At 35.6% G+C, this 27,323-nt stretch overlaps 1 protein-coding gene across 2 annotated transcripts in view; it reads left to right on the top strand.

The window, feature by feature from the left end:
• The window catches only part of DIAPH2 (diaphanous related formin 2), an 881,199-nt gene that overhangs the window by 375,307 nt on the left and 478,569 nt on the right, over positions 1 to 27,323 (top strand). For both annotated transcript variants that reach the window (XM_045817492.1, XM_045817491.1), the window contains 2 exons: positions 4,657 to 4,758; positions 17,510 to 17,749. In XM_045817492.1, the coding sequence (XP_045673448.1) occupies positions 4,657 to 4,758; positions 17,510 to 17,749 (342 nt within the window). The remainder of the gene's footprint in view (positions 1 to 4,656; positions 4,759 to 17,509; positions 17,750 to 27,323) is intronic.

Below are 27,323 nucleotides of genomic sequence, written 5' to 3'. Positions count from 1 at the left end.
ATTATTACCCCCCCCCCTTTATGATAATGGCCATTCCTAGTGGGTATGAAATGCTATCACATTGTGGGTGTTTTTAAAAATGTTATCATAGAAAAAGCGGAAGAGTTTATAGGAACATCTATAAAGGACACATGGACAAAACCAAAGTGGGGTAGGATCAAGGGTGGGAAGTGGGGATGCCTGTGGTAGGGGGGTGGGAATGAAGACAACTATACTTGAAAAACAATAAAAAAGTTAAAAAATAAAAATAAAAACAAATGATATCATACATGGAATTGTTTTCTTAATTTCATTTTAGATTATTCATTGCTAGTGCATAGAAATGCAGCAGATTTTTGTATGCTGATTGTGTATCCTCAAATTTTGCTGAATAGAATTATTAGCAAGAACAGGGGGTTTGGTGGATTATTTAGTGTTTTCTCTAAATCGTGCCATCTGCAAACAGGTAATTTTTTTCTTTCCAATTTGGATGCCTTTTACTTCTTTCTCTTACCTAATTACTCTGATTAGAACTTCCAAGACTATGATTAATGGAAGTGGTTAAAGCATACATCCTTGTTTTGTTCCTAATCTTAGCAGATAAGCTTTCAGTCATCACTATTAAGTAGGATGTTAATTGAGTTTATCATATGTGAACTATATCATCTTGGGAAAGGTTCCTTTTATTCCTAGTTTAAAGTGTATTTTTTTCTCAGAAACTAGATTTTATCTAGTTTTATCAAATGTAAAAAGATTTTATCAAATGCTTTTTATGCATTAGTTGAAACGATCATGTGTGTTTTTTCTTTGTTCTCTTACGGTGGTGTATCACATTGATTAGTTTCATATGTTTAATTACTCATGCATTTTGGGGTAAGTCTCACTTGGTTGTGGTGTGTAATCCTTTTAATTTGCTGCTGAATTCAGTTTGCAAGTATGTTTTGAGGAATTTTAAATCTGTATTTGTAACCAAATAAGCAATGGGGTCCTACCAGTCGTACCAACAGGCAAAAACTTTGGAGGCAGTGTTCAGTAGAAAGGGAAATGAGTCTTTTATTCAAAGGATATACATTTTGAAATAATGGCAAGTTTCTGCCTCAAAGCCTGTTTCCTAAAGACACCCAAAGAAAATCACCTGGCCACCCTCTGCCAGCTCAGTTCAAGGTTATTCCAGAAACCTCTTCTCCTACCCAGAAGTACCATGCTTTAAGAGATGCAGGTGGGTTAGCTGGTTTCCAGTGACTATCTGGCTTCAGGCATCTTTTGGAGTTTGTACTTCAGGTGTCCTACTCACAGTTTGCTGCCTTCCTCCTCCAGCCACTGCCCTCTGGTGCATCTGTCTGCCTGGCTGAGCCACACCTGTGCAGCCCCAGCCCCTGGCGCCGCTGTGGTGCTGGTGTGGGGCAAGGCATGCAGCAAGGCATGGTGCTTGTTACCTGGCCACCCAGCTTCCAGGACACATGGACCCAGGCTTACTCCCGCTGTGCCCTACCATCCCAGTTCCTGCTGTGCTCCTGGCTCGCTGGCCAGGCACCTGCAGTGTAGCACCCAGGGAGGTGCAACTAGGAACTTTCCACATCATTCAGTTTCCTGGGCCTGCTGACCCAGGAACTCTAGTCCCAAGAGGCCTGGAAAGAGAGAAGAACAAAGAGAGTAGCATTTCCATGCTCTCCACTTTATATAGTCTGGCCCAAAATCTTCTGTGTGGTGGAAGCATGTAGGGGGATTTTCCCTCCTCCAGGCCAGGCTGCCCTGTTGCTGGGGCAATTGCTCCTGCACAGTGCCCCAGGCTTCCCAACCCCTCCCCCATCTCCAGGAGGGATGCAGCCTCTGGCATTGATGCTGGGCTCCCCACTCCCCTCCACCCAGTGATCTGGGCAGACCCTCCACTCATTATATATTTATTAGAGACTATTGGCCTGTAGTTTTCTTGTAGTGTCTTACACCAGTTTTACTCTCAGTTTAATAATGGCTTCATAAAAGTTCCCCATCTCTTAATTTTGTTCAGAAGAGTTTAAAATGGATTGGTGTTAATTTTTTAAATATTTGGTGGAATTGACCTGTGAATCCATCCAGTCCTGAACTTATCTTTGTTAGGAATCCTTTGATTACTGATTTAATCTCCTTACTTGTTATAGGTGAACTCAAATTTTCAACATTGTTTGGATTCAGTTTTGGTCGTTTGTGTGTTTCTAAGAATCTCTCCATTTTGTTTGGTTGGCATTTGTTAGCATGCAAAAATTCCTAGTAGCCTCTTATAATCCTTTTTATTTACATAAAATCAGTAATAATCTCCCAACTTTCACTTCTGATTTTAGTTATTAAAGTCATCTTTCTTTTTTCCTTTGTAAATCTAGCTAAAGACTTGTCAATTTTGGAATCAACTTTTAATTGTGTTGATTTTTCTCTATTGGTTTTTAATTCTCTATTTTTAAAAAATCTCTGCTTCAATCTTTATTTCTGTCTTGCTGCCAGCTTTAGGTTTAGTTTGTTGTTCTTCCAGTTTTTTGAGGAATATAGTTAGGTTGTAGATATTAGATCTTTCCTTTTTAATGAAGGTGTTTATTGCTCTAATATTTTTTCGCTTAGTACTGCTTTTGCTGCGATCTATAATTTTGGATTATTGTATTTTCATTTTCATTCATCTCAAGATATTTTCTAATTTCCCTTGTGATTTCTTTTGGTTGTCTCAAGAGTATGTTGTTTATTTCTGCATATTGTGAATTTTCTACTGTTCATTCTGTTATTATTTTCTAGTTACTTTCCATTGTAATCACAAAGATAGTTTATATATTACAGTCTGTTAATGTATTAGGACTTTGAGGTAGAGCATTTTGTATATATCTGTTAGGTGTAATGGTTTATAGCAGTGGTCCCCAATTTTTTTTGCCACCAGGGACTGGTTTTGTGGAAGATAATTCTTCCATGGACCAGGGTGGGGTATGGTTTGGGGATGATCTAAGCACATTACATTTATTATGCAGTTTATTTCTATTATTATTATTACATTGTAATATATACTGTAATAATTATACAACTCAGCACATGCTAGGGTTAGCATGTGGGCTTACCACAACTGTGACTGAGACAAGTGCACAGTGTAGGAAAGAGGCATGTATGAGAGTGGTAAATGAAATAATGGGTGAGCCACCCATGGACTGAAATAAGTGTTGGATTCTGACTTAAAGCCCACCACCACATGCAGCTTAATTGTCACTTGCCACTCACTGATAGGGTTTTGATATGAGTCCACAAGCAATTGATTTATTATGGTTTCTGTGCAGTCAAACTTCTCTTCTACTGATAATCTGTATTTGCAGCCACTCCCCAATACTGGCATCACTTCCTCAGCTCCACTTCAGATCATCAGGCGTTAGATTCTCACAAGGAGTGTGCAACCTACATCTCTCACATGTGTAGTTCACAGTAGGGTTCAAGACTACTGTGTTGTATTGTATTGTATTCTTCTTCTGTTTTGTATTGTATGCTTCTTTGAGAATCTAATGCTACTGCTGATGTGACCAGAGGCCAAGCTTAGGTGGTAATGTGAGCAATGGGGAGCAGTTGTAAACACAGGTGAAGCTTTGCTTGCCCACCACTCAACTCCTGCTTTGCAGCCTTGTTCCTAACAGTACATGGACCAGTACTGGGAACCCCTACCCTAGAGGAACTCAAAGACTAACCTCACAGTGGTGATGAGGAATGGAGTATGGTATCTGTTTCATGCATATCATTTTTTTACTAGAGAACAGAAGTGTCTTTCTTCATGAAACATCTTGCTATAAGTATTCAGTCAGGTTCTAGACTTTTGAAATAGTTTATTTAGATCACTGTTTCTAGCTCACTGATTGCTTTGTGGAAGTTCTAATCCCAGAAACTTCCTTCTCTGCCATTTTGTGTCAACCCTTACTTTCTAAATTCTTTGTTTCTTGCTGTCTTCCCTTTCATATGTTTTTTGAAATCCCATACAAGTCCCCAAAAGGTTGGCTGCAGACTAATGTAATAATAATTAAAACTATACCAAAGTGCAAGATAAGCCAGGTTGGGAAGAATTAATCAATTTTGCTTCTGTTATGTATTAGACTTGAGCATGCATCCAATTTCATCACTGTTGCTTGATTTTCCATTACAGTGAAATTCATCTTGTATTTAAATACAGGCATTGTAAATAATGGGAGATTATTATTACAGTCCTACTGTGGTTTGTAAGATTGAAAAGGATTTCAGATTTTGCCAATATGAATATAGTTGATGTATTATTAATATTATTATTATTATCATCATTACACATGAATTAATTTCTTCATAGTATTTTTTTCTGTGTAGATTGACTAATTTTCATAACAAAAATAAAGCTTAAAATTTATTTTATATATTTAAGACCCAGAAGGTCAGTCTGTTTATTTCTATATGATGGCATTCATTGCAATATGATGTTTTTATTTAAGTTTTATATACTGTAGTACATAGTAATTGACTATATTTATATAATTATTGACATTAAGTTGTAGTTCATTTTTGGGTATGTTTTTAGGAAGAAGGTATGGAAACAGTGCTACTATAACAGAACCACAATTAGAAATTTATATGCTACCCTATTTTACCACTTTTAGAATTGTAAATGCATGCTTACTAATTCTAAAAATAAAATAGTAAACATTTATACTTTTTTTTTAGAACCTGGTTAAACATCTTCCTGAGCAGAAGGCACTCAATGAATTAGCACAGCTGAAGAATGAGTATAATGACCTTTGTGAGCCGGAACAATTTGGAGTTGTGGTACGTATCCAGCATAAGGGTCCACAAACTCAGCTTGGAGGTTACAGTCAGGAACAGTGAAAGGAAAGACAATTCTTAAGTTGTTGATATTTGTTTCACTATATATCTACATAATTTAATATATTATTAGCTGTCAGACAAAAATTCCTCATTTGATATTATTTGTCAAGGCATTGAAAAGTACAGAAATTAATGTTTATATCTTATAAAATATTTCAAAATATCTCATGGAAAGTCCTCCATACCATCGCTGATATTTATTATATTAATATATGAAAAATAACATTTTGTGGTGGTATATATTACCTCAGAAAAAGCAAAAGAATTTTAAGATTTCCTATAGAGTATCATTAATTTATTAAAAGCTTTAAATACATTGTCTCAGGTGGTAGGAGAATCTCATAAATACATATCATGCTTTAGTGTGGTTAAGTCATTATTAAAATATATCATGTTTTCTTAATTCCCTCCATTTCAAAACTACCCAAAAATGTGGAAGAGAGGGCAAGATAATTGATTCAATTTCTCAGACAAAGAGGTGTTTTGACATAGGTATTCAATACAAGTTTGTTGGCTTGTGGGCATTAAAAGTTGTAGTACAGCTGCCATCTTTACCCTGGCTACCTGACTATTTTCCACTTGCCTACTAAGACATAAAATTAACATAAGACCTAATAGTCAAATACAATGTCTGCTTCATCCAAAATATTTTATAGCCTTTTTAATAGTAATATATTTAAATTGATCTGATTTGGTTCTTTGCAATTTAAAAATTGATGAAAGACAAATCCAATATGATCTCACCTATAAGCAGATTCTAATTAACAAAGCTAATGAACAAAATAGAATCCCCAGTCATGGAAACATGGAATAGACTGAAAGTGACCAGAGGATATTGGGGTAAGGGATAATGGTGGAAGGAGGGGAAGGGACTATTTAAAGAACATATATGAATGACTCACGGTCACAGACAACAGTGTGAGGATTGACTGTGAGAGCGGGGGTGGGATGGGCGAGAAGGTGAAAGGGGGGAAATTGGGAAAATTGTAATAGAATAAACAATAAAAATAATTTAATAAAATAAATAAAAATCCTATCTAAAGTCAAATTATGATAGATGGGACAGATTATGTTCCTTTTGAGCACATTCATTAACTGTTTGCCTATATTTAGAGTTTATTAATTCTCAGTTATAGATTTGCAAACACTGATCTAGGAGGATTCTTTCAAATCCTTGACAAGTACATCTGGAATGTATATTTGGGATGAGATAGAGCATGTAAATGTACCTGAGGAAGGTATTTTTCTCATTTTTGATTTAGGTGAAATAATCTGAACTGGCAAGTTATTATTATTAGACAGCACTTTAGTACCATATTAATTAATAAATTTTCTAGACCAAAGTTCTCACTTGAAACCTAAGCTGCCTGAATTCATATTACAGTTTAAACTAGTCTATGTACCATCTGAGAATTCAGCTGTGTCATGATTGTTATGACTTTTACAGTAGGTACACTACACAATTTTTCTCAGGCCATTTTTTCTGACTGTAGTTTATCTTGGAAAATGTATTAGTTTTCCACTCAAGTCCTTCAAAAGGAATATCCTTGGTACTGCACTGTGGAAATGAAATTTGGGGACATAGAAAGCGATATACCTCTTGAACTTGAAGCAAACTAGAAAATGGAGGAGATTTCTTCTTTATGCACATAACTGTAAATAATTCTGGGACTCTGTACCTGAAATCACCTGGTCCTCATATTTACTCTCCCTATGTTTGGTGACATGACAAGACAGGGGGAAATGCCAAGGACATTACAAAGTAGTTTATTCTACGTGAATTTTCTAAGGCAGTATCAATCAGTGTTTACCACTTAAATTTCTACAATCTTACATATTCCAAAAAGATATTTAAAATAATGATGTGCCTTAGTCTTTAAAGCAAGTATGCTTTGCAGAGCTTGGGGTAGATTTTATATAAAATAGACAACTGATAGATGTTTATTAAATTGAGTTATAGGACAGTTATTAAATCAAAGTATGAGCCTGAGATTAAAAATAGCACATTTTAGATCTGTAAAAGTGAAAATTATGCTAAAACACGTTCCTTATGGTCTGTGCTGAAACTCAGTTCAATTTTTTATGAATATACCTGAATGCTCTTTAACCCTCAAATTTTATCATGAGTATACATTGAGGACAACTATGATAATGGATATAGAATAATCTGCACTAATGAGAGAGGCTCCAAACTATTTGTCTTATTTCTATTTTCTTTCTCCTTCAAAAATGGTTAGTATAGTCTTCTTAAAATCTCTATTCATCATATGACATCTGTATCAAAAACCTTCGGTGTCCTCCAGAGTTTACAGAATAAAACCTGAGTTCCTTAGCATTCTCATTCTGTCTCTGGCTCTCTGGTTTTATACATCCCTGTTCTCTTTGGTGCATTCAGTGAATTGGTGTCTTTATGACATTTTAGGTTTTACCTCAGCGGGACTCTCATTGTCATTTCAGCAGTTATTTTTACTTGTTTCTATTCAGTGGTGTTTCATTTTTTCATAGCGGCTGTATCATTTCTTACCTGACTTTCTCAAGCCTTCTCTACCTCCTCTCCCTGTTCTCTTTACCTACTACAAACAACCTAATCTGTTACTCACTGGAGAAATAACAAAGCACTTTGGTTTCAGAACCTCCAATATCTCTTTTACCTACAAAGTTATCTCTACCTATGTCTTATTAACTTACTCTCTTATCAAACTTCAGAAAGAGGATTACTTTATTTATTATGAAGAATATTGTTTTTATTATTAGTGATAGAAACACAAATGTATTGAGGAGTTACTGTATCATATACCATGCTAAACAATTTTCTCCTAGCATCTCATATATTCCTCACAACCCTATGAGATTAGTTCTATTACTGACTCCATAATTTGTAAGAGGGAACTGAAGACAAGTAAGGTTGGGAAGTCTGTCCAAGTTACACAGTAAGGAGGAGATCCATAATTAAAACCCAGGCACCCTGACTTCATAGGCAGTGCTTTTAACAATGTTTATGTACTGTTGTGTGTGTGTGTGTGTGTGTGTGTGTGTGTGTGTGTGTGTGTGTGCTCATGTGTGTACAATGCTATATTATGTGCTAATTTACTTACCTCCATTTGGGGAATATTTTACCCTACTTTAGTTCTGTTATTTCATTGCCTATTCAATTTGTCAATCTCCATCCTGCCCTTCAATTCAGAAAAAAAAACTTCAGTTGCTTAATGCCTGAAAACAAATGAATGGGAAACTGGAGAGATGGATGAATAAAGATTCTTCATTGGTCATGAGGTCCCTGATACCTACTTCCCTTTATCCATTTCCTAGCATCAGTTTTTTCAAAGGTTAGTCTCCTTTGACTCTCCACTTCCTTACCTTCAGTGAACAGCAATCAGAGTTCTGCCTTAAATAGTGCACTAAACCTGATCTATGAGAGTTCCTTAATTACCCCCTAATTTCATTGAAAATACACATCAGATCTACTCACCTCTCTTTATCTGTGCCATCAGCACTTTAGCCTAGCCCAGCATCATCATTCCCTTTAACTATTATGATATACTTTGACCTTGTTTTCCCTGCTTGCACTTTTGCCTTTCTCCAAATCAGTCTCAGCAAAGCCATTGCTGTGATATTTTGTAATCCTCACCCAAGGATATATATATTGATTTTAGAGAGAGAGGAAGGGAGGTAGAGAGGGGAGGTGGTTGGGGGAAAGATCATTTTGAGAGAAAATTATCAATTGTAACTCTCTGACCAAGGATCGAACCTGCAACTTCTGGTTGTACAGGATGATACTCCAACCAACTGACTCACGCAGCCAGGGCTCAATGTGATATTTTTAGAGTGCATTTGTGTTGCATCATCATACTATTGAATATTTATCTGCTTTTAGAGCGTCAGCGTGTCATATGCACAAGAGTTACAATATAAACTCCTTACCCCAACTGACCACCTCTTTTACTTTTACCTCTTAATGTTTGGCTTCTTGCTTGTTATCCCTTAACCACATTGTATTTTTTTTAAACTTACCTGCTGTGTTCTACCTGTGGAACATTACACATGCTTCTGCCTTTTACTCCCACCCACTGCCTGCCTCTCTCCTGCTTAAATTTCATTCCTCTGGCGACATCTTCACTTACCTATAAATCTAAATTATGCCACTCTATTAAATGCTGTCATAGAATATTTACTTTTCCTTTCTAGAAATTATCATGGTTTTTAATTAAATGATTATTTGCAAGGTTTTTAAAATTAATGTGTGTAAAACCCGACTAGATTGCAACTTCTGAGTACATGCATCATGTTGATTTTATTCACACTGTGCATATTTAACAAATGTTTGTTGAATGTATTAGCATGAAGATAAATTGAAGGGGACTCTTCAGGCCTAATTCCATATCCATATGACCCTTGAGAACATTGAAGAATTTTGTCTCCTTAACCTTTACTCTCCTTACATTTTCTAGCAATAAATACTCTTTCCTGGTTTTATTTATATGATCCTTGCCAGTGCCTTGTAGAGCTCACATGAGTATATCATTTCCTGGATGATAAAAAAATAATTTCATCAGTTAGGGATAGACATATGCCAGAAGTGAGATTATTCCTGCCAGATTAACTAAAATCATCACCATCAAACAAACAAACAAACAAATAAACAAACCCAATAAAACTGGCAAAGCTGGAGGGAAAACCTGGCTTTGACTTTTTGAAAGAAATAAACTTACTTGTGACAGTGACTAGGCTGAGAAGCTTTCTCTAAACTTTTGGGGGTTTTCTCAGCAGCCACATTATTGGGCTTGCTTGTATTTACACATAAAAAGTTAAAAAGAAACCCCCAAAAAGAGAAATAGAAAAAATAAATAAATGAAAAACCTAAGGACATTTCTTCTGTCTAGAGGTAGACCTCCTAGTAAGAGGGATATGCTAGTTCCCACACCTTCTATGATCAATAATCCTTTTCTTTAGGGGGCAAAATTGGCTGCACAGCCTCCCGCTGGCACTTCCTTATAATTATGTGCTGTAACTTTATCGGTAAAAAAAGAGCACAGATCTTTGAAAGCTCTTCCAGTTAGAACCCCCAGCAGGGGCTTTTAGACTCTTTGCAGTGTGTTTGCAGCTCAGCTGTTCTCTAACCTCACAGCTATGGAAATTCCCACTTGTCTTGTGCTGAGAATAGAGACCCATACTGTGTGTATCTATTAAACTAACACATCTTTTGAGAAAAGAAGGCAATAATTAGTTCTCTTAGTAATTGGTCCTTTGTTTCTCCAACTTCAAATTACCCATATTTTTTCAATTAAAATACTCTAAAACTACAATGTAACAAAAAGATTTTGAGATAGCCTTGTGCACAAAAATGTAATGAAAAGTGAAGATTATGTGATATTGCTGACAGCACACTTCATTTTTTTATTTTTCTACACAAATATATGAAGGCAGGAGGAGTGGATTTATGCCTATAGATGGAAGTGCAACTATAAAGTCTGTGTGCTTTTTAATTTATTTTAAAACCCCATAAGAGCTTATGAGCTCTATTCAAGATAGCTTAACCAGGTGAAAAGGAATTTTTTCAAGTGTTTTTTCTCTCACATATCATCATAGGCAGTTACTTTGGATGGAAAATTGTAGCTCTTCTGTTTCATCATTATTGAATAATTATCCAGGTTTGCACATTCATTGGGAAAAATCACACTTTCCTTTATCTGCATCCAGAGTGTTTAGTGTTTTGATATGTAATGCCTTGATTGTCTCTATTTTCATTCTTTCTGTAAATATGAATGCTAGCTGTTAGTTCTAGGTGTGCATTCATTTTAATCTGAGAAAAAGCTGGTTTAATAATTTTGAGATCAGGTAAAAGAAAACCCCGTGTGATTCACTCTCAAATATATGCATTCATATTGTTCTTTTCATTAATTTCTCATAATAATCCATTTTTGACAGGATTTATTTGCATCAGCTTTTCAAATAAAATAAGTTTTAAAAATCTGAAGACAGAATATTCATATTAAGTCTATAGATGTCAATCAGTTTTGCTATTGAATGTGTTTTATTACATTTAAAGAAACAAAAATTAACCCCTCCCCCCCCCCCCATATATCTGTAATCCACACTATAATAGCATAGCAACACAGTAGATGTTTTCATGGTCATTCCTGGCCTCAAACAGTTGTTTTGAGAAGGATGTTTGGAAATTCTTTGTTAAATTCTATGATTCCGCTGAGTTTAGAGTATCTTTTGAGACAGATATTGTTACTGTGTTCAACTCCAGAACAAATGAGTAGAGGTTTTTTGATGCATAATTTTCACATATTACTGTCTTCAGGGAAAATATTCTTTATCAACACATCATTACTTTTCTGATATAGAGTCAATTTTCAACACTCTACTATTCCAAATCCTCATTTTACAGATTAACTGTGGCCCTTATCTCTCCTGATATATAATACATTTGAAACATTTGCCACTGACTCCAGCTAGCTGGAGTACTAGTATTGATTATTTTGTCCGGACCAGGTACTCAGTGCATTAAAGAAGGGGTAGCAAGGAGCAGGAGAAACCCAGCTCTTGAGGAGGTTATTGTTAAAAAAAGGTTAAGAAAATTATTTATTTAGCAGAGAATCACAAATGTCCCTGCTTTATTTCTAGCTGAAAACAAACATATTTCAGCTAGAGTTCTTGTTTTATTTACTTAATATCATTTATGCACACTCAAGTGCCTTTATCAGAGATGAGCCTTTTAATAATTGTACATGTGGCCGGGAATGTAGCTCTGTGTTTTCTGTTATTTCTAAGCTTAGTTATCTAAGACATTTCCTCATACACAACCAGATTCAACTGTTGCTTAGTAGTGTACCCTGGTCTGTTCATAAAAATCCACACTTAATGGTTATACCAAATTATGTTAGTACAATCAAAGTGTGCTCATTTGTTGCTCCTGTTAAGACACGTATTTAATAAAGCTTCCCCTCCTCCATAGGGTCTTGATTTTACAATAACACATTTTCAATGATAACATGTCTAATAAAAAGTGTATATATTTCAATTGGCTAAAGGGAACAGAGCACAATATTTCTAGCATATTCAGTTGATAATGAGCATTGTTCTTCACCAAGCCCTGGAAATATACATTCCTTCTGGTGGATGAGAGCAACTTTCCCTCAGGCTTGTGAGACTAGTTAGGGATCATGTTTCCTTTTTGGAAATTTGTGAGGATGAGAGAGGGCAATAACAACCATTGCTATTGTTTTAGAGTGCTTACATTGATTGTGTCAGCTGCTATAATGGGGTGTTCACACAGTATGTCATTTAGGTCTTATTGTAACTTGCATGGATGATTTAAGGAATATATTTTACTGATGAGGAAATAAACTCTTAGAAATAGTAGGTAACTTGCACTAGGCTGTACAAGTGAAAATGACAAATCCAGGCCTGTGTAACTGAAAATCCTTATTTCTTTAACTATTCTTTACATATGAGTCTGGAAAATTCAGAATGGTTTCTCTCCCTCTATGGGGATTAGGAAACATTTTTTCTCAAACCTATCATTTCAAGTAGTTATATGGAGCTCTGAATTTGGACAAATATTTGGCATGTGTAGTATTATTGAGTTAACTCATATGGTAGAAAATTGCCTTCCATAGGTTGTTGTTCTCCAACCCCATATCAGCCTACTATGATACCTCTTCACACTAAACATCCTCTTCCACATCCGGCCCCTTTTTTTGATATTGGAGTTGCAGTATATGTGAATGAAAACATCCATCCATTCATTCATTCACAATTATTTTAATCACCTACCATATTTATCAACTACTATGTGTTAAACCTTATTCTAGAGAATAAGTAAATGAAGAAATTTTGCCAGATCAAAGGGCAGCTCTAACCCCCTTATAATGTACAACCTCTTCCCAAAATCAGGTTGAGTGATGATAGGTTATATTCAGAAACAGCAATTCAACAAAGTTAGTTCTCTAGCATATGTAGTTTGACTTCATGACTCAAGACATTATTTTAGGGACAATAAAACATCACCATCTGCTGTTAATTTTGTTCAGTACACATTTTGACTGATCTACTTGGGAGATATGCAAAATGGTTAGTCAGCCAAGGGGTACATTTAAACTCAATCAGCAAATATTTGAACTAATACATGCAATACTCTGTGCTGGTTGCTGTACAAGGTTCAGTCTTTGACTCTTTTCTCTGTATATTTTCTTCATCAGTGGCCTCCCATAACATCTATTTGAATAACATAAGTCTTCCAACTCCGATAATTATCTCCTAAACAAAAAGACTGAATTTCCAAAGCTTCCAGATATCACAATAATACCCAAAACTCAAAATGTCAACAAAGCAATATTATTTCCCTATGATAGGAGTGTCAGTTTACTGTTTATTGGAGGATTTGAAGGGAAAGGCTGGCGAGGGATCATGGAGTACACTTAAATAATCTACCTTAGTAATTCAACCTTGAAGTACATAAAATTTAAGCTTGAATAGTGACCATGGAAAATTAGAGACAATTCTAAGAAATTCTTCAGGTTAAAATATAGGTAAGGAATGGCATTAAATTACATTATGTTTAACATGATTTAAATATGACTCCAAGATTTGGAGCCTTAATAATGGGGAGCTAATAGTATCTTTGTTAGTAGTAAAATGAACTGTTTGGTGTCTGAGAGGAAGGTGGACCAAGTTCACTTAAATGCTAATAAAAATAATTTTGTAACAACCAGGTAATATTTTTATTTGTAGATCTAGTTCCCTTAATTCCCCTGTCCCACAACTCTAGAGGCACAGGCTGAAAAATAAGGAAATGATATTTATGGGTCATTTATTTGACTCCTATTTAATTATCTAAGCAAGACCACTCATTAGGAATTTCCCCTATGTTACAGATGAGGAAAAAGTAAACCAGTAAAATTAGGTAGGTTAGTGTCACATGGTCAGTTTATGTGAAAGTTAACAGAATCAGTCATTTGATTGAATTTACTACTAAGCTGCACCCTACCTGTCCCCACTGCCTTATTTGCTGAGTAGCTTACTGGAGTGTAGGCAGCATCCATCCAAGGAAAGCAAATCCACTTTCCCTCATTTCCTGGAAAAGGACAACCAAGCAAACAGTAAATCACACCAAGTCAGCACCTTTTTCTACCTTCATTATTGCCAACAATCTTCTGCCTCACAAGAGACTTAAAACCTTGGAGCCATGTATGACTTTATCCTCACATGACTGGTCAGGTAATAAGTCCTACTGATTCTTCCCTAATTCTGTCTCTTATATCCATTGATTCCTTTTTCTTCCTGTCAACATCCTAGCTCATTACCTTCTTCTCAGGCAATTTTAAAGACTTAGTAATGGTATCCCTGCCACTAATCTCTGTTTCAACTACTCATGTATACTGCTCCTAAGATGGCTCAAGAGGCAGTGTGGTATAGTGGCTGAGAGTCTGCCTTCTGTGGCCTAAATGTCTAAGTTTAAATGTCCAGGTATTCAACATGCAATTTGACATTGTGCAAGTTACTTAGTATTTCTGTGCTTTACTGTCCTCATCTTCAGAATGAAACTAATGCTAATAATCTTTTGCTAGTTGTTTGCCGAGACATTATTCTTTCCTTCTCCCTCTCCCTCTCCCTCCCCCTGGTTTGATTCCCAGTCAGGGCACATGCCTGGGTTGCAGGCCAGGTCTCCAGTGGGGGATGTATGTGAGAGGCAACCACACATTGATGTTTCCCTCTCTTTCTCCCTCTCTTCCCCTCTCTCTAAAAATAAATAAATAACATCTGTAAATTTTTTAAAAATAAAAATATATAATACTATGTAGAAAAATGGTGCAAAATACTAAATAAATGTCAATTCCTATTATTATTATTGTTACTATTATATTAAAGTGCATTTTTGGCCACATTATTGCATATATATCTGGTATTAAATAAAAAGATTATGCCCTGGCTGGTTTGGGTCAGTTGGTTGGAGCATTTTCCTATAATTGAAAGGTTGAGGGTTTAATTCCTGGTCAGGGCACATATCTATGTTGCAGGCTCAACACCCCAGTCTGGGCATGTATGGGAAGCAACCTATTGATGCTTCTCCCTCTCAGTGATGTTTCTCTCTCTCCCTTCTTCTCTCTCTGCAAACTCCTTTGTAGGTAACTATCTCTTTTTCTCTCACTGCTTTTAAGATTCTCTCCTTATCTTTAATCTTGGGAAAATGCAATTATGATGTGCCTTGGTGTGTGCTTTCTTGGGTCAACTTCTTTGGGATTCTCTGGGCTTCCTGGTCTTCCTAGAAGTCTATGTCCTTTGCCAGTTTGGGGAACTTCTCCTCTATTATGTTTTCAATTTCTTGCTCTTCCCTCTTCTCCTTCTGGCACCCCTAAGATTCAGATGTTAGAATGTTTAAAATTGTCGCAGAAATTGGTAAGCCTCTCTTCATTTTTCTGAATTCTTGTTTCTTCATTCTGTTCTGGATGGATGTTTATTTCTTCCTTCTCCAAACCATTGATTTGAATCCTGGTTTTCTTCCCTTCACTGTTGGTTCCCTGTACATTTTTCTTTATTTCACTTTGATTAGCCTTCACTTTTTCCTTTATTTTATGACCATACTCAACCATGTCTCTGAGCATCCTTATTACAAGTGTTTTGAACTATGCATCTGATAGGTTGGCTTTCTCTTCATTGCTTAGTTCTATTTTTGGAGTTTTGATCTGTTCTTTCATTTGGGGCATATTTCTTTGTCTGGGTGTCCCTGTTACATAGTAAGGGGCAGAGCCTTAGGTATTTGCCAGGGCAGGGCAACCCAGGGCCACTGCATTGTGTCACTGTATGTGGGAGAAGGGTCTGAAAGGGAACAATGTCCCTTGCTCAGTTCTCAGCCAGCTTTTAGTCACTTTCCATTACCCACCAGCAAATTGGACCCTTCTGGTGCTGATTCCCAGGTGGGTAGGTTTATGTAACTTCTAGGACCCTGTGGGTCTCTCCAACAAATTCTCCTGTGAGGCTGGGAGTTTCTTCTGACACCTCAACCCCTACAGGTTTTCTCAGTCAGAGGTTTTGAGGCTTTATTTCCCCATACTGGAACCTAGGGTTGTGCGGTGTGTCTCACTCTGTGATACAGACACCGGCCTGCAGTGTCTGTGGTGTTATGAATGAGACAAGACAAATGCACACGGACCACCGAAGTCCTGTGGAGGAAAAGGGACAGAACAGCCACTCTCTCAAGGGGAGAGCACCTCGGAGTGCCTTAGCCACTCTCTTGAGAGGAGAGTACCCTGACCCTTGTCTTGACAAGATTTTATTGAGTTTAATTTGCATAGAAATACGGGGTATATACGTAAAGCTCATCAGTCATTGTCAGGCAGAAATGATCAAACAATAGATAGCATTCAAAGAACTCTGAGGGCTTATTCTGAGTCAGGGTCAGATAGTTAAAGGGACATAAAACTTTGGAGTGCAAACTCACTTCATGCTTGGACCCTTATCATTTAAATTGAGGGTATTAGCCAAGTAGTTTCCATAGGATTTTATGCATTCTTTCTTAGGCCTGATTGCTCTAGTGAACCTACCCTTTCCAGCACAGGGCCACATCCATCTCCACTGGCATGGTTTCAGGCTTAAGTCATGCAGGGGAAGTAAGGCAGCCAAGAGATTAGGAGACTTCTTGCAGACAGAATGAGGACTCGGGCTTTGTCAAAGCCGATGGTTGAGGGTCCATCATCTCCTTTTTCTATACCCCCAAGTCCTTCCATGAGGGACCCTTCATGACTGTGCTTGTCTTAGTCCGTCCCTCTTTTGAGGAATCTTATCCATCATTGGCTAACCAGTCATCTGCCTGGGGCCAAGCAGGGTGAGGTGAAAGGGGGCAGAGGCAGTGCCCCCACAAGGAAGATAAGCTTTGTCTCCTAAGTGGCTTATGGTCCAAAGGTCTTTTTACTCAGCCTTAGCCATGAGGGGTTACAGCTTCTGAAACCAGGCAGGAGAGTTCCCAACAACTCCACAGTTCCTCCCAGTTTATCTGCACACAAATGTGGGACCACCTGCTCTGCCAGCTGCCACCTTGCCATGCATCTTCTCCACCCCAGCTCCCCATCCCTGCCCCTCCTACTGGTCTAGATGAATGTTTCTTCTTTAACTCCTGATTGTTGGACTTCCATAGAGATCTATTTTCTGGCAGTTATTTTTTTATAAGTTGTTGTTGTCCTTTTGGGTGTGCAAGATGGCAAAGTATATCTACCTATGTCTCCATTTTGTCTCGGAGTCCCTAATAAAAAAATTTTAAAGACATTGTGGTTCCACTTACATTTACTGTTGTTATGTACATCTTTGTTCTGTGACCAAACCATTCACTCAACTATATTTCGTATTTATACATTTTTACAGTTCACCTCAGGACAGATTTTTGGCAGTTTAAATGCTGTTGATGACTAATAATTATGCAGTAAATATATAACAACTGTTTAGCTTCAATAATATTATCTTAATGCTAGAAGGATAATTTAATTTGTTTAAAGCTGAACAGGCTGTTTTGTAAAGTATTATACAGAAATTCTTTTGTAATGTCTAAGCCATGCAAAAACAACATTTTTGAAACCCAGAGAGAATTAATTTTATGCAGAAATTTTACAGTATTGTATATAAAATTATTCCCACTTGAGAGAGAAATAACAGGCTTTGAATATATTCTTATAAAACATTCCTTATCTTACAGATGAGCTCAGTGAAAATGTTACGACCTCGTCTCAATAGCATTCTTTTCAAACTCACATTTGAAGAACATGTAAACAACATCAAACCAAGCATCATAGCAGTAACTCTTGCCTGTGAAGAACTGAAGAAAAGTGAAAACTTTAACAAACTTTTAGAATTAGTTCTTTTGGTTGGAAACTACATGAACTCAGGCTCAAGAAATGCCCAGTCTTTGGGTTTTAAGATCAACTTCCTTTGTAAGGTAAGATAACATTTTATAATGGTAATTTACAGCAATCATCTCCAGTATGAGGGGGCCATTCTGAATAGCAATAGTACTCAATCCCCCCCAAAAAAGTATGCCTAAAATGGATGAATTTTATGGTATGTTAATTATATCTGAATGAAAACAGATATATAATTTTTCATTTGCAGTAAACTTGGAGTGACTGGGCCAATTCTTTTGCAGTATGGCACTATACTCTTTCCGATCAAATATTACTTGGGTTTGTAGATCAAGAAAGCTTGCTTTTAAAATTAGATACAGTCATGTATTTCAGTCTCTTTCCACTTATTTTATGCTTCTCCAAAAAGTATTCGAGGAGTGAAATTCAATGAATAGCCTGAAATTTCTTCTTGACTGTGCTTTGCTTATTCTACTCTAAGAAAATACTAATATTATTGAATAGTGTTACTATGCTTATATTGCATATCTAGTGCATTTACTAAAACTTTTAAAAAAATCAAGTGATGAATTGAGCACAGACCTGTGATCCAAAGGGTCACTGGTTTGATTCCCAGTCAGGGCACATGCCTGGGTTTCAGGCCAGGTCCCCAGCGAGGGGTGTGTGAGAGGCAACCATACATTGATGTTTTTCTCCCTCTCTCTCCTTCCCTTCCCCTCTCTCTAAAAATAAATAAATAAACTCTTAAAAATAGAATTACAAAAGATGTGTTTTTAAAAATCAAATGGTTATTTTATTGTTTGGATCAGTTAATACCATTTCATAGTAGTATTTTTGAAATTTCAATTCTTGTAAACAGTAAACAAAGAAATAGAGAAATGCAAAAGTGATTACATATGTCCATTTGTAAGCTAGAGTGAACCACCTTATTCAGAAAATATCTGTCTATTACCGAGAAAACTGAACAGACTGAGGTGAAGGACTGTAAGAAAGCTAGAGACAAAAATAAATCTGAAAACATGCAATGCATCTTTGATATCTCACCATTCTTTCACCTTTTTTTCTCTCACATCTGAAAACATTGCAGAAGTTTGGTTAACTCTTGAAGTATATTATAAGAAGAATCCCAGATCTAGGAATAGATATAAATTTCTTTTCTATTCATGCATAAAGTAGATGTACATTGCATCTACATTGACAACCATTTTAACATGTATCAAAAATGATTTGCTTCTAGTAGTTCTAACTCACACATAAAGAATAGCATTTGTACATAACAGGATATATAATGGAATTTTATCTGTTTGTTCCTGATTTATTTTTGAGGAATATAAGAAATGAGAGAAAGGAACAAACCAGAGTGCTAATGTTTGTAAAAAAATTTTTACTTTCTTTTTTGTGATATTAGGGGGCATGTAAAATTATTTGTTAATGTCAGAGAAAATAAAGTAATGCTTATAATAACCTGAAATAAATGATAGCCACATTTGTAGAACAAAACTAATATTTAAGACTTTTTCATTGTATTGAATATCATATATTCAATACTAATAAAGTCATCTCTTACCAAGATGTTACTTGTTTAGAGTATATGCTATATATTCAATGAGTGAATCTTAAAGTGATCTTGGTTGATGACTATAAAAACAGTATAAATTAAAAGAAAATATCATTGGAAATTTGTATTATAAACCTATTTCACATTTAATTCATATAACATGATATTTAAAGCAAACTGCCCTAGTTTGAATAAACATGTACCTTTTAAGTGTCTTAATTTCACACCATTCAAATTAATTACATGAACAAATTTTTTTGAACCAAGAATAAATAAGTCATTTATACACAGGAAGAAAGTATTATATTAATCTCATAGAAGGATTTTACAGTTACATCTTATATTTTGGAAAGAGGATTCTTCCTGTCATCTACCTGTCAAATAAACGTGCTTCTACACAACGGTGATCTGACATCTAACACTAGAGGTATACTCAGTGGATTCAGCACAAAGATTTTTGCCAAATTCAAATATAATAAAAATAATCTTGAGGGAAGTAGTTATATGTAGTAATAGTTGTTCTAAAAGAGAAAAAGGTGCATGTTTTAAAGTCTCTCTCCCGTCCCCCAATTTTTAAGTAGGATTTTTATCTTTAGAGAAATACTTGTCATTAAAAAAGAGAAATATAATGTGTATGCACAATATTCCCATAATGTCTAGGATTACATTATGTTCCTGGAATACAAAGGATTTTGAGTAGATACAAATGTCTAAAATGATAGAATTTTCTGAAGTACATAGAAATGGTTAGCTTGGGTTTGTAATCTGTTCAAAATGGAATTGACTACTGATGTATGATTACCTAGAATTGCTGTTAAATTCCAGTTAGATCATAAAAGATTACTTGATTGATTTTTCTTAGTGTTATTTTTTTCTTCAAGGAAAAGAAAGCACAGGAAACTGTCTTTGTAGAGCGCTGCTTAGTTTTAAAAATGATACCATTTAACCACCTAAATTATTCTAATGATAACTTTCTCATTGAATTTAAAACTCCAATCCAACGTTTTTTACAAGAAACTATACAGTGTGTGAAACTATTTGCCTAGTTATAAAGAAGCCATTATATAATCAGTTGCTTATTACATGTATCTTGTAGTAAAGTAATATTAAAAATTCAGTTGGTCACAGTTGGCTCCTGTAATATTTGAGAAGAAAAGGAAAACAGGTGGGTTAACCTAAATGTCATATCACTAAAGGGTATCATTACTATAAATACTACCCTTACCACAAAATGTTTTGTTAACTTTCAGCAGTGAATTATCAGTTTGTGAGTCCCCAAACCAGGATGCTGAACTACAATGAAACCCAATTCCATGCAGATGAATTCCCAGTGTTAGCTTGTCCTATGCTTGCTTGTTGGTTGCTAAAATTCTAACGAATAGCAGTGTTGCACCGAGTCACTTTTTTATGTTTTCAGTACATAATAACATATAATCTGCATAACAACAGAACATTTAAAAGTATTCAGCACTGCCTAGACACTAACCTTTGTGGGTACATTAGATCAGGATCTTTGTAAGCAACAGAAAATGACTCTGCCTGATGTAAGAAAAAAATGGAATTTATTGGGAGGGTATGAGGTAGCTCAGCCAGAAACTGAGGAAAGGGTGAAGAACTTGGCCTTTAAAAGAACAACAACTATGGCAGCTTTGAGAATACAGGGAGCAGGAACTAATGGAAAGGCTTTCATGAGGCTGCCTTTAACCTTGATTGACAGTGCTACCAAGACTACCTATGATGGAAGATTGGTCATGCCCCAGAGTCCACTGTTAAACAAAGGTAGGAATACCAAAGTTCAGGGGCAGGTGAAGGGACATCAGACAGACTCAAAGGCAAAACAAAGGGATGGTTGGTACACCAGGGGGACAGCTATAATACAGACTCACAAAAACCTCAAGAAGCTTGTGGTACCATTGAGTATCCAGGAAATATGTATAGAGAGTATTATGTAACATCACAAGATACACTGTCAATGAATACAAAAATTAATGGGCATTGAGATTAGCAGGACTTCAGAGAAGGGGATAAATTTTCCCCCTTCTTGCAGGATGGGGATGAAGATAGGCAGTAAGGTAAATTGGAAACAGAAGAATCTTGAAGAATAGGTAGAATATGGTTGTATGAAGGGAAGAAGCCTTAACCTTACAATACAGAACACTGGGCTCAGCACCTGCATTTTTGCTTCTGTTTTGCTAATCACTAGACAAGTGTTCAAGGCTAAGTCACCTCCTCTTTCTGAACCTGTGTTCTCTTCTGTAAATAAGGAAATACAGTGTTCCTTGTTTATTTTGATAGGGTTTTTTTCAGAGTCAAATAGAATGATCTTTGTCAGAGTTCTCTGAAAAATTATAAGTTGCCTGGCTGGTGTGGCTCAGTTGGTTGGACATCATCCTGCAATGCGAAAGATTGCTGGCTTGATCCCCAGTCATGATACATGCCTGGGTTGTGGGTTCGGTCCTGTGTTGGGGAATGTATGAGAAGCAACCGATAGATATTTCTCCCTCACATTGATATTTCAGTCCTTCTCTAAAAAGAAATAATTAAAAAGAAAAACTTATAATATTAAATGAATGCTTATAGTTATTTTTAATGATAGAACACAACCAGGAATAATCATATGTTTGAGGATGAATGAGAAAACCACACTGCCTGGAATGTTGAGTGTGTATTGGAAACAAATGAAAACATTGGTAGGCAGGGTGTCAAAAGAGTTCTTTACATACTAGTGTGGATATCTTGCCACATATATATGTATGTGTGTGTGTGTGTATGTATATATACGTGTATATATATGAATGAATGAAAATCATTCACAGCCCATTAGATAACTTATGGAGGCCAAAATCCATTTTTTTTGCCTTAAGTTAATATTTTCTTCACCTTTGCTATGACTTTCTGGTCATTCTAGTCAGAGAGACATAACAAATTGTAATACAGTTGTATGATGTGCTTTGGTACAGAAGTGAAATATATTATATGACAAACCTGAAGAAAACATTTGGGTTTACTGTAAAGTAAAATTTAGGTATCTTTAGGTCATCAGACATATTATGATAATGTAATTGTGCTACTTTTCTAAGATTCATCACTTATATGTAACATATAATGACCTCATTTCCCAGAGTCCATGACATGATATTAGTGACAGAATGTTACAAGCGTCACCCCAGCATACAAAGGAAAAGCATCCATCTTCCTCATAGAAGTTGTAAGAACAAATATGAAATAGGTTCAGTTTCATCATGAAATAGATTATGTACCAGATGATATGTTTTATAAGGAGAATGACTGCTGTCAATGGAAGCAAAATTTACAAACATGCAATCCAAGAGAAAATCTAAAAAACACCTACGGAAAAAAGTCATATCTAAGCACTCTAAACACCTCAGAATGTCTAATCATTTTTAGCTGAAATTATGTGGATTGTGTTCATATAAACTTGGAATCTTCACATCAGAAGTATCTGGTCTAGGCTTTTTAGTCTGCAGATTAAAAAAGTGGTGCTTAAACAGTGAAATACTTTGGTTAATATATTGGTCAGCTTGGGTTGTCATAATAATACCATAGGTTGCTGGCTTAAACAACAGAAGCTTATTTTATCACAGTTTTGGAAACTGGATCTGAGATCAAGGTTCTAGCCTAGATGATGTTTGGTGAAGGCCCTCTTCATGGCTTGCAGACAGCTGTGTTCTCACAAAGTTCTCACATAGCCGAGAGAGAGAGAGAGAGAGAGAGAGAGAGAGAGAGAGAGAGAGAGAGAGAGAGAGAGAGATATGGATATCTGAATTTCTTCATATAAGGAGACTAATCAGTGTCCTTATTGAATATATGCCTTTATGACCTTATTTAACCTTATAATTGTCCTGGCTATACCAAGATTGAGAGCTTTCTGTGTGGTGGAACTTTTAGTGCAAAAATTGAGACAGTCCCAAGCAAACCAGGACAGTTGGTCACTTTATTTATAAACATAGAGCTAGGACCCTGGGCTCCTAATTACACTCCATTTCCTTTTCTCTTAAATGTGTAACTAAAACAGCTTGCCTTTTGCATTTTTATAATGTCCTTTGTTACTCTTCTTCATCTAGTTTTGCCCTTTTGCTCTTCTTTGCTTCCCAGTGCACATTGTGAGGAGAATTATTATATTGGGTTCGCTGAAAAGTCTGTATTTTTCTTTCCGTAAAATAAAAGACACATTTTTCATTTTTTTTAAGATTTTATTTATTTATTTTTAGAGATGGAAGGGAAGGGGGAGAGAGAGAGAGACAGAGAGAGAGACAGAGAGAGAGAGAGACATCAATGTGCGGTTGCTGGGGGTTATGGCCTGCAACCCAGGAATGTACCCTGGCTGGGAATCGAACCTGGGACACTTTGGTTCCCAGCCCGCGCTCAATCCACTGAGCTACGCCAGCCAGGGCCCATTTTTCATTTTTTACCAAGCATTATTGATTTGGATATTTTGAGTATTATGGCTATCTCCTGTGTGGTATAATGTTGATTGTTCTCAATTAATGTCTTGATTTGATGGTTGTCAACTTCAATTGGTCTGCCTGACCATGGAGTATCGTCCAGCGAGAAATCTCCAGCATGAAACTTCACAAACTGCTTTTGACACATTTGATCAGTCACAGCACCTTCTCCACACACTGCACAAATCTTTTTTGCGTGTGTGTTTGACCTTTCTTGAAAAAATAAAGCATAAAATGCCAAAAATGTTGCATATTTTCTTCCATCTTCAATATTAAAATGGTTACACAAAAAATCATCAATTTTGATAAGTTTTTTAAATGCACGCTGATAAGACAGCTGAACAATGCAATCTAACAAAATTGTTTCAAATGACTTTAAAGACAACTAACCCGTACTAGAGCTGTCTTACAAAAAAAACCCAAATGAACTTTTCGAGCAACCCAATAGAACTGTCCACACTTTACTATTATTATTTTATTTATTTTTCTCTTACAAGACTCTGAATTCATGAAGTTTGGATGTTTATTTTATTCTACATTATATCTCCCAGTGTCAGTTGTATTTGAAGTCTTCAATAAATTACCATTGAATGAAAGCCAAGGAGCTTGATTAATTAAAGGATTTGTTGTGAATGTTTAGAATGAGTGTTAATTTTTAAGCAAGAAAATTTAGTACTTCTCAGATATGATTATTTTTTTAACAGCAAACCTATTGAATATGTAATCATAAAATGTTGCTATGGTTTATTTGTAAAAACATAATCATGTATTATTTGCTAAAAATATGAACCAGCAACTTACCCTCAAATATTGTTTGAAAAATAAATATAGAACTATTCACTTAAAACCAAAGATATTTTAGAAAATAACCACTATAGGATATACTAAAAGTCACCTTAGGAAAAGTCAGTAAATACTGGTCAGTAGTCCACACTTTTGGTTGGTGTGTTTTTACAGTTTATAAAGTGCTTTCCTTGCAGTTCAGGGAGGTTAATTATCATTAACCCCATTTGTCAAATTAGAAAACTAAAGCCCAATGAGTTATGTGATTTTTCAAGACTAAAAAGCTAGTAAATGTTTAAATTCAGGCTTAAATCTAGGTTTTCTGTGTCTAAAATCCTTGCAGCAAAATGCCTCTCATTTCAGTATAATGGAAGGTTTGGTTGTAGTAGCTCATTTCCAGGAAGCGTTAAAGAACAAGCTTTGGCATTTTTAGTGTTCAGACAATGAGAAAAATTACATATGGGTTTTTCTGACTGGTAACCTATGAAATGAGGAATCTCTCTCTTTTTAAAATTCAAATTGAATTGTAAGTAAATGTAGGCATATTGATGCAAAGTTTCTCTTCCCTGAAAAGATTTTAATGTATCCAGGCAGTAGAGCCTATATATTTTAATAATAAATATTATTAATTATTTATTATTAAATAATAAATAAATCACCTGATAATCTGAATAATTATAGAGCTATCAGTTGCTTTGTATGTGTAGGTTCCCAGGTCCTATACATTTTGTGTAGACAAGGCGGATTGCTGTTCTCAGTATTTTACAAATGAGGATCTGCTCTCCAGAGATTGCTAACCCAGGATTACTCAGTGTCAGAGGAAGAGCTGGAATTCAGATTTTCCTGGGACTCAAAATATTTCAGTGACTCAAGCTATTTTTAGAATTTGATGGTCTCTTTTGGTTCACTGAAATATGTTCTTTTTTCTACCAGTGTTTAGCATTATTTGAATTTGGGGGAGATGTGTTTGATAATTTGCTGAGAAGAACATTGCTTTGTGGGATATAGTTTGTCTTTGAAAAATTCCATGTAAGGTAAGATTAGACTATCAAGTATGTGTTGGATGGAATGTTAGCTCTTCTTTCCAACCTTTCTTTTTTTCTCCCTATATGTCTTTTAAACTTTCCTTCCTGTGGGGCTGTTTGCAGGGGAGTTTTCAGTAGGTAGTCTTTCTGATTCACTGGTTGTAATCAGTTATATATCAGTTTCCCATTCTATAGCAAAATTCGCAGGAGCTCATTCATGGTACTTGGCATTTACAATGGCATCATATCACATAGTAATACACAGTAACATTTATTCATAATTCGTGACCAGTAGACACAAGCCTTTCAGGTTAAGAGTTTGTCTGTGCCTCATTGTATTACACTGAAGCAAGAGCATTCACCATTTTTGAACCTCTTCAATAACTAAGCATCATAGAATGACATGAGAATAGGATATTGTTCTTAATGTTAAATGGTTATCTCTGTTCAGCTTTGTTGTTAGTTGAACTTTATTTATGACCATTGTGTTTTACTTTTTTGTGTTTAATGGGCTCTCATTGTTGAGAATCACTGAATAGTTTCTTGAATTTAAAGACAAATGTTGCACCACTGTGGCACTATGCCAGTGGTGACATTTTAGATTCAGTTTCTATTATTGTGTCATGGGGTTATTGCTCTCTGGAACTCTTTATATAAATCAGTATACCAAACTGTGTAATTTTCAAACAGCAAGCATTAATATTACTTGAGTCAATAAGTCTGGAAGTTTTTAAATTTATAGAACACTAAATTAATTTTTAAAGAAATAATTATCCATAAGATCTTTAACTTCCCATATCTTATTATATATCCTACAGCACATATTTTTAGTTTATGCATGTGGACTTGTGCATTGGGCACATGTTAGTACCAAAAGATTGCTTCAGTAATCTCATTTCTCTAGTAATCAAGATGCTTAGATACCATCTTGGAAATCTAATCCAAAGTTCTCACCTTCAGTGCCCTTCATGTCACTTAATACCTGAACAAAACAGAGGCTTCTCCTGAGTTTTTGCCTTCTTTAAAAGTGCAGCCCTCCAAAGGTTGGAAACTTATGATCATGGCTTCCTGATTTTGTTATCCCGTGAACAGACTACCATGTGTTTTGTCCTTCAGTTACAAAATCAGCTCTTTTTTTATTACCAAGAGGGAGGGCACTTGTCTCTCTCTGTCTCTGTACTGCAGTGGTCTGCACATAGACATTGACTCCTCAAGTAGAAAGAAAACTTAATGGTGGTAGTGTGTGTTTTTTTTCTTCTAAGATGGTTCCCTCAGTTTTTCCAAGTGATCACACCATTTTCTAGATTTATGTTAATGTGGAGATGCATTATATCTTTCTTGTTCTCTGGAGCCTACACTATGGAATTGAGAATGAAGAAAAAGCAAACTTGTGTTGAGCATAGGAATTAATCAGTTTTGTAGATCTACTTCTTCAAATTATCATGGTTATGAAGAGTATATCTAAAAGAATTTCTTTTGTTGAAAACTTGAGTCCTAGTCAAAGGAAACAAACTCACACCTTTAGTGTCCTACTTGCCTCTAAAACTACAGCCATTCCATGAGTTTATTTAAATATTTTTCTCTAAGTTGAAATATATGTTAATTTACATTTATTGGTGAAATTACTCAGCTAATTTGTTAAATGTAGCACTTGTTTGTTTCCTCAGAATTTGATTATATCTGTTTAGATATTATGACATTTACAACATATAGGTTGTATGAAAACTTCATTATAACCCCTCCATTTTCAGTTTATTAAATTCTCTGGAGAACAGTAGTTTGTAAATGTAATTTGTCTGATGCAGACTTGATGAACATT

This window comes from Phyllostomus hastatus, unplaced genomic scaffold (genome assembly GCF_019186645.2).
Source record: "Phyllostomus hastatus isolate PE091 unplaced genomic scaffold, TTU_PhHast_1.1 phas_scaffold_28, whole genome shotgun sequence".
In the NCBI taxonomy this organism is placed as follows: domain Eukaryota; kingdom Metazoa; phylum Chordata; class Mammalia; order Chiroptera; family Phyllostomidae; genus Phyllostomus; species Phyllostomus hastatus.
The sequence above is the reverse complement of the archived record's forward strand: the minus strand, read 5'-3'. Positions and strand labels throughout refer to the sequence as shown.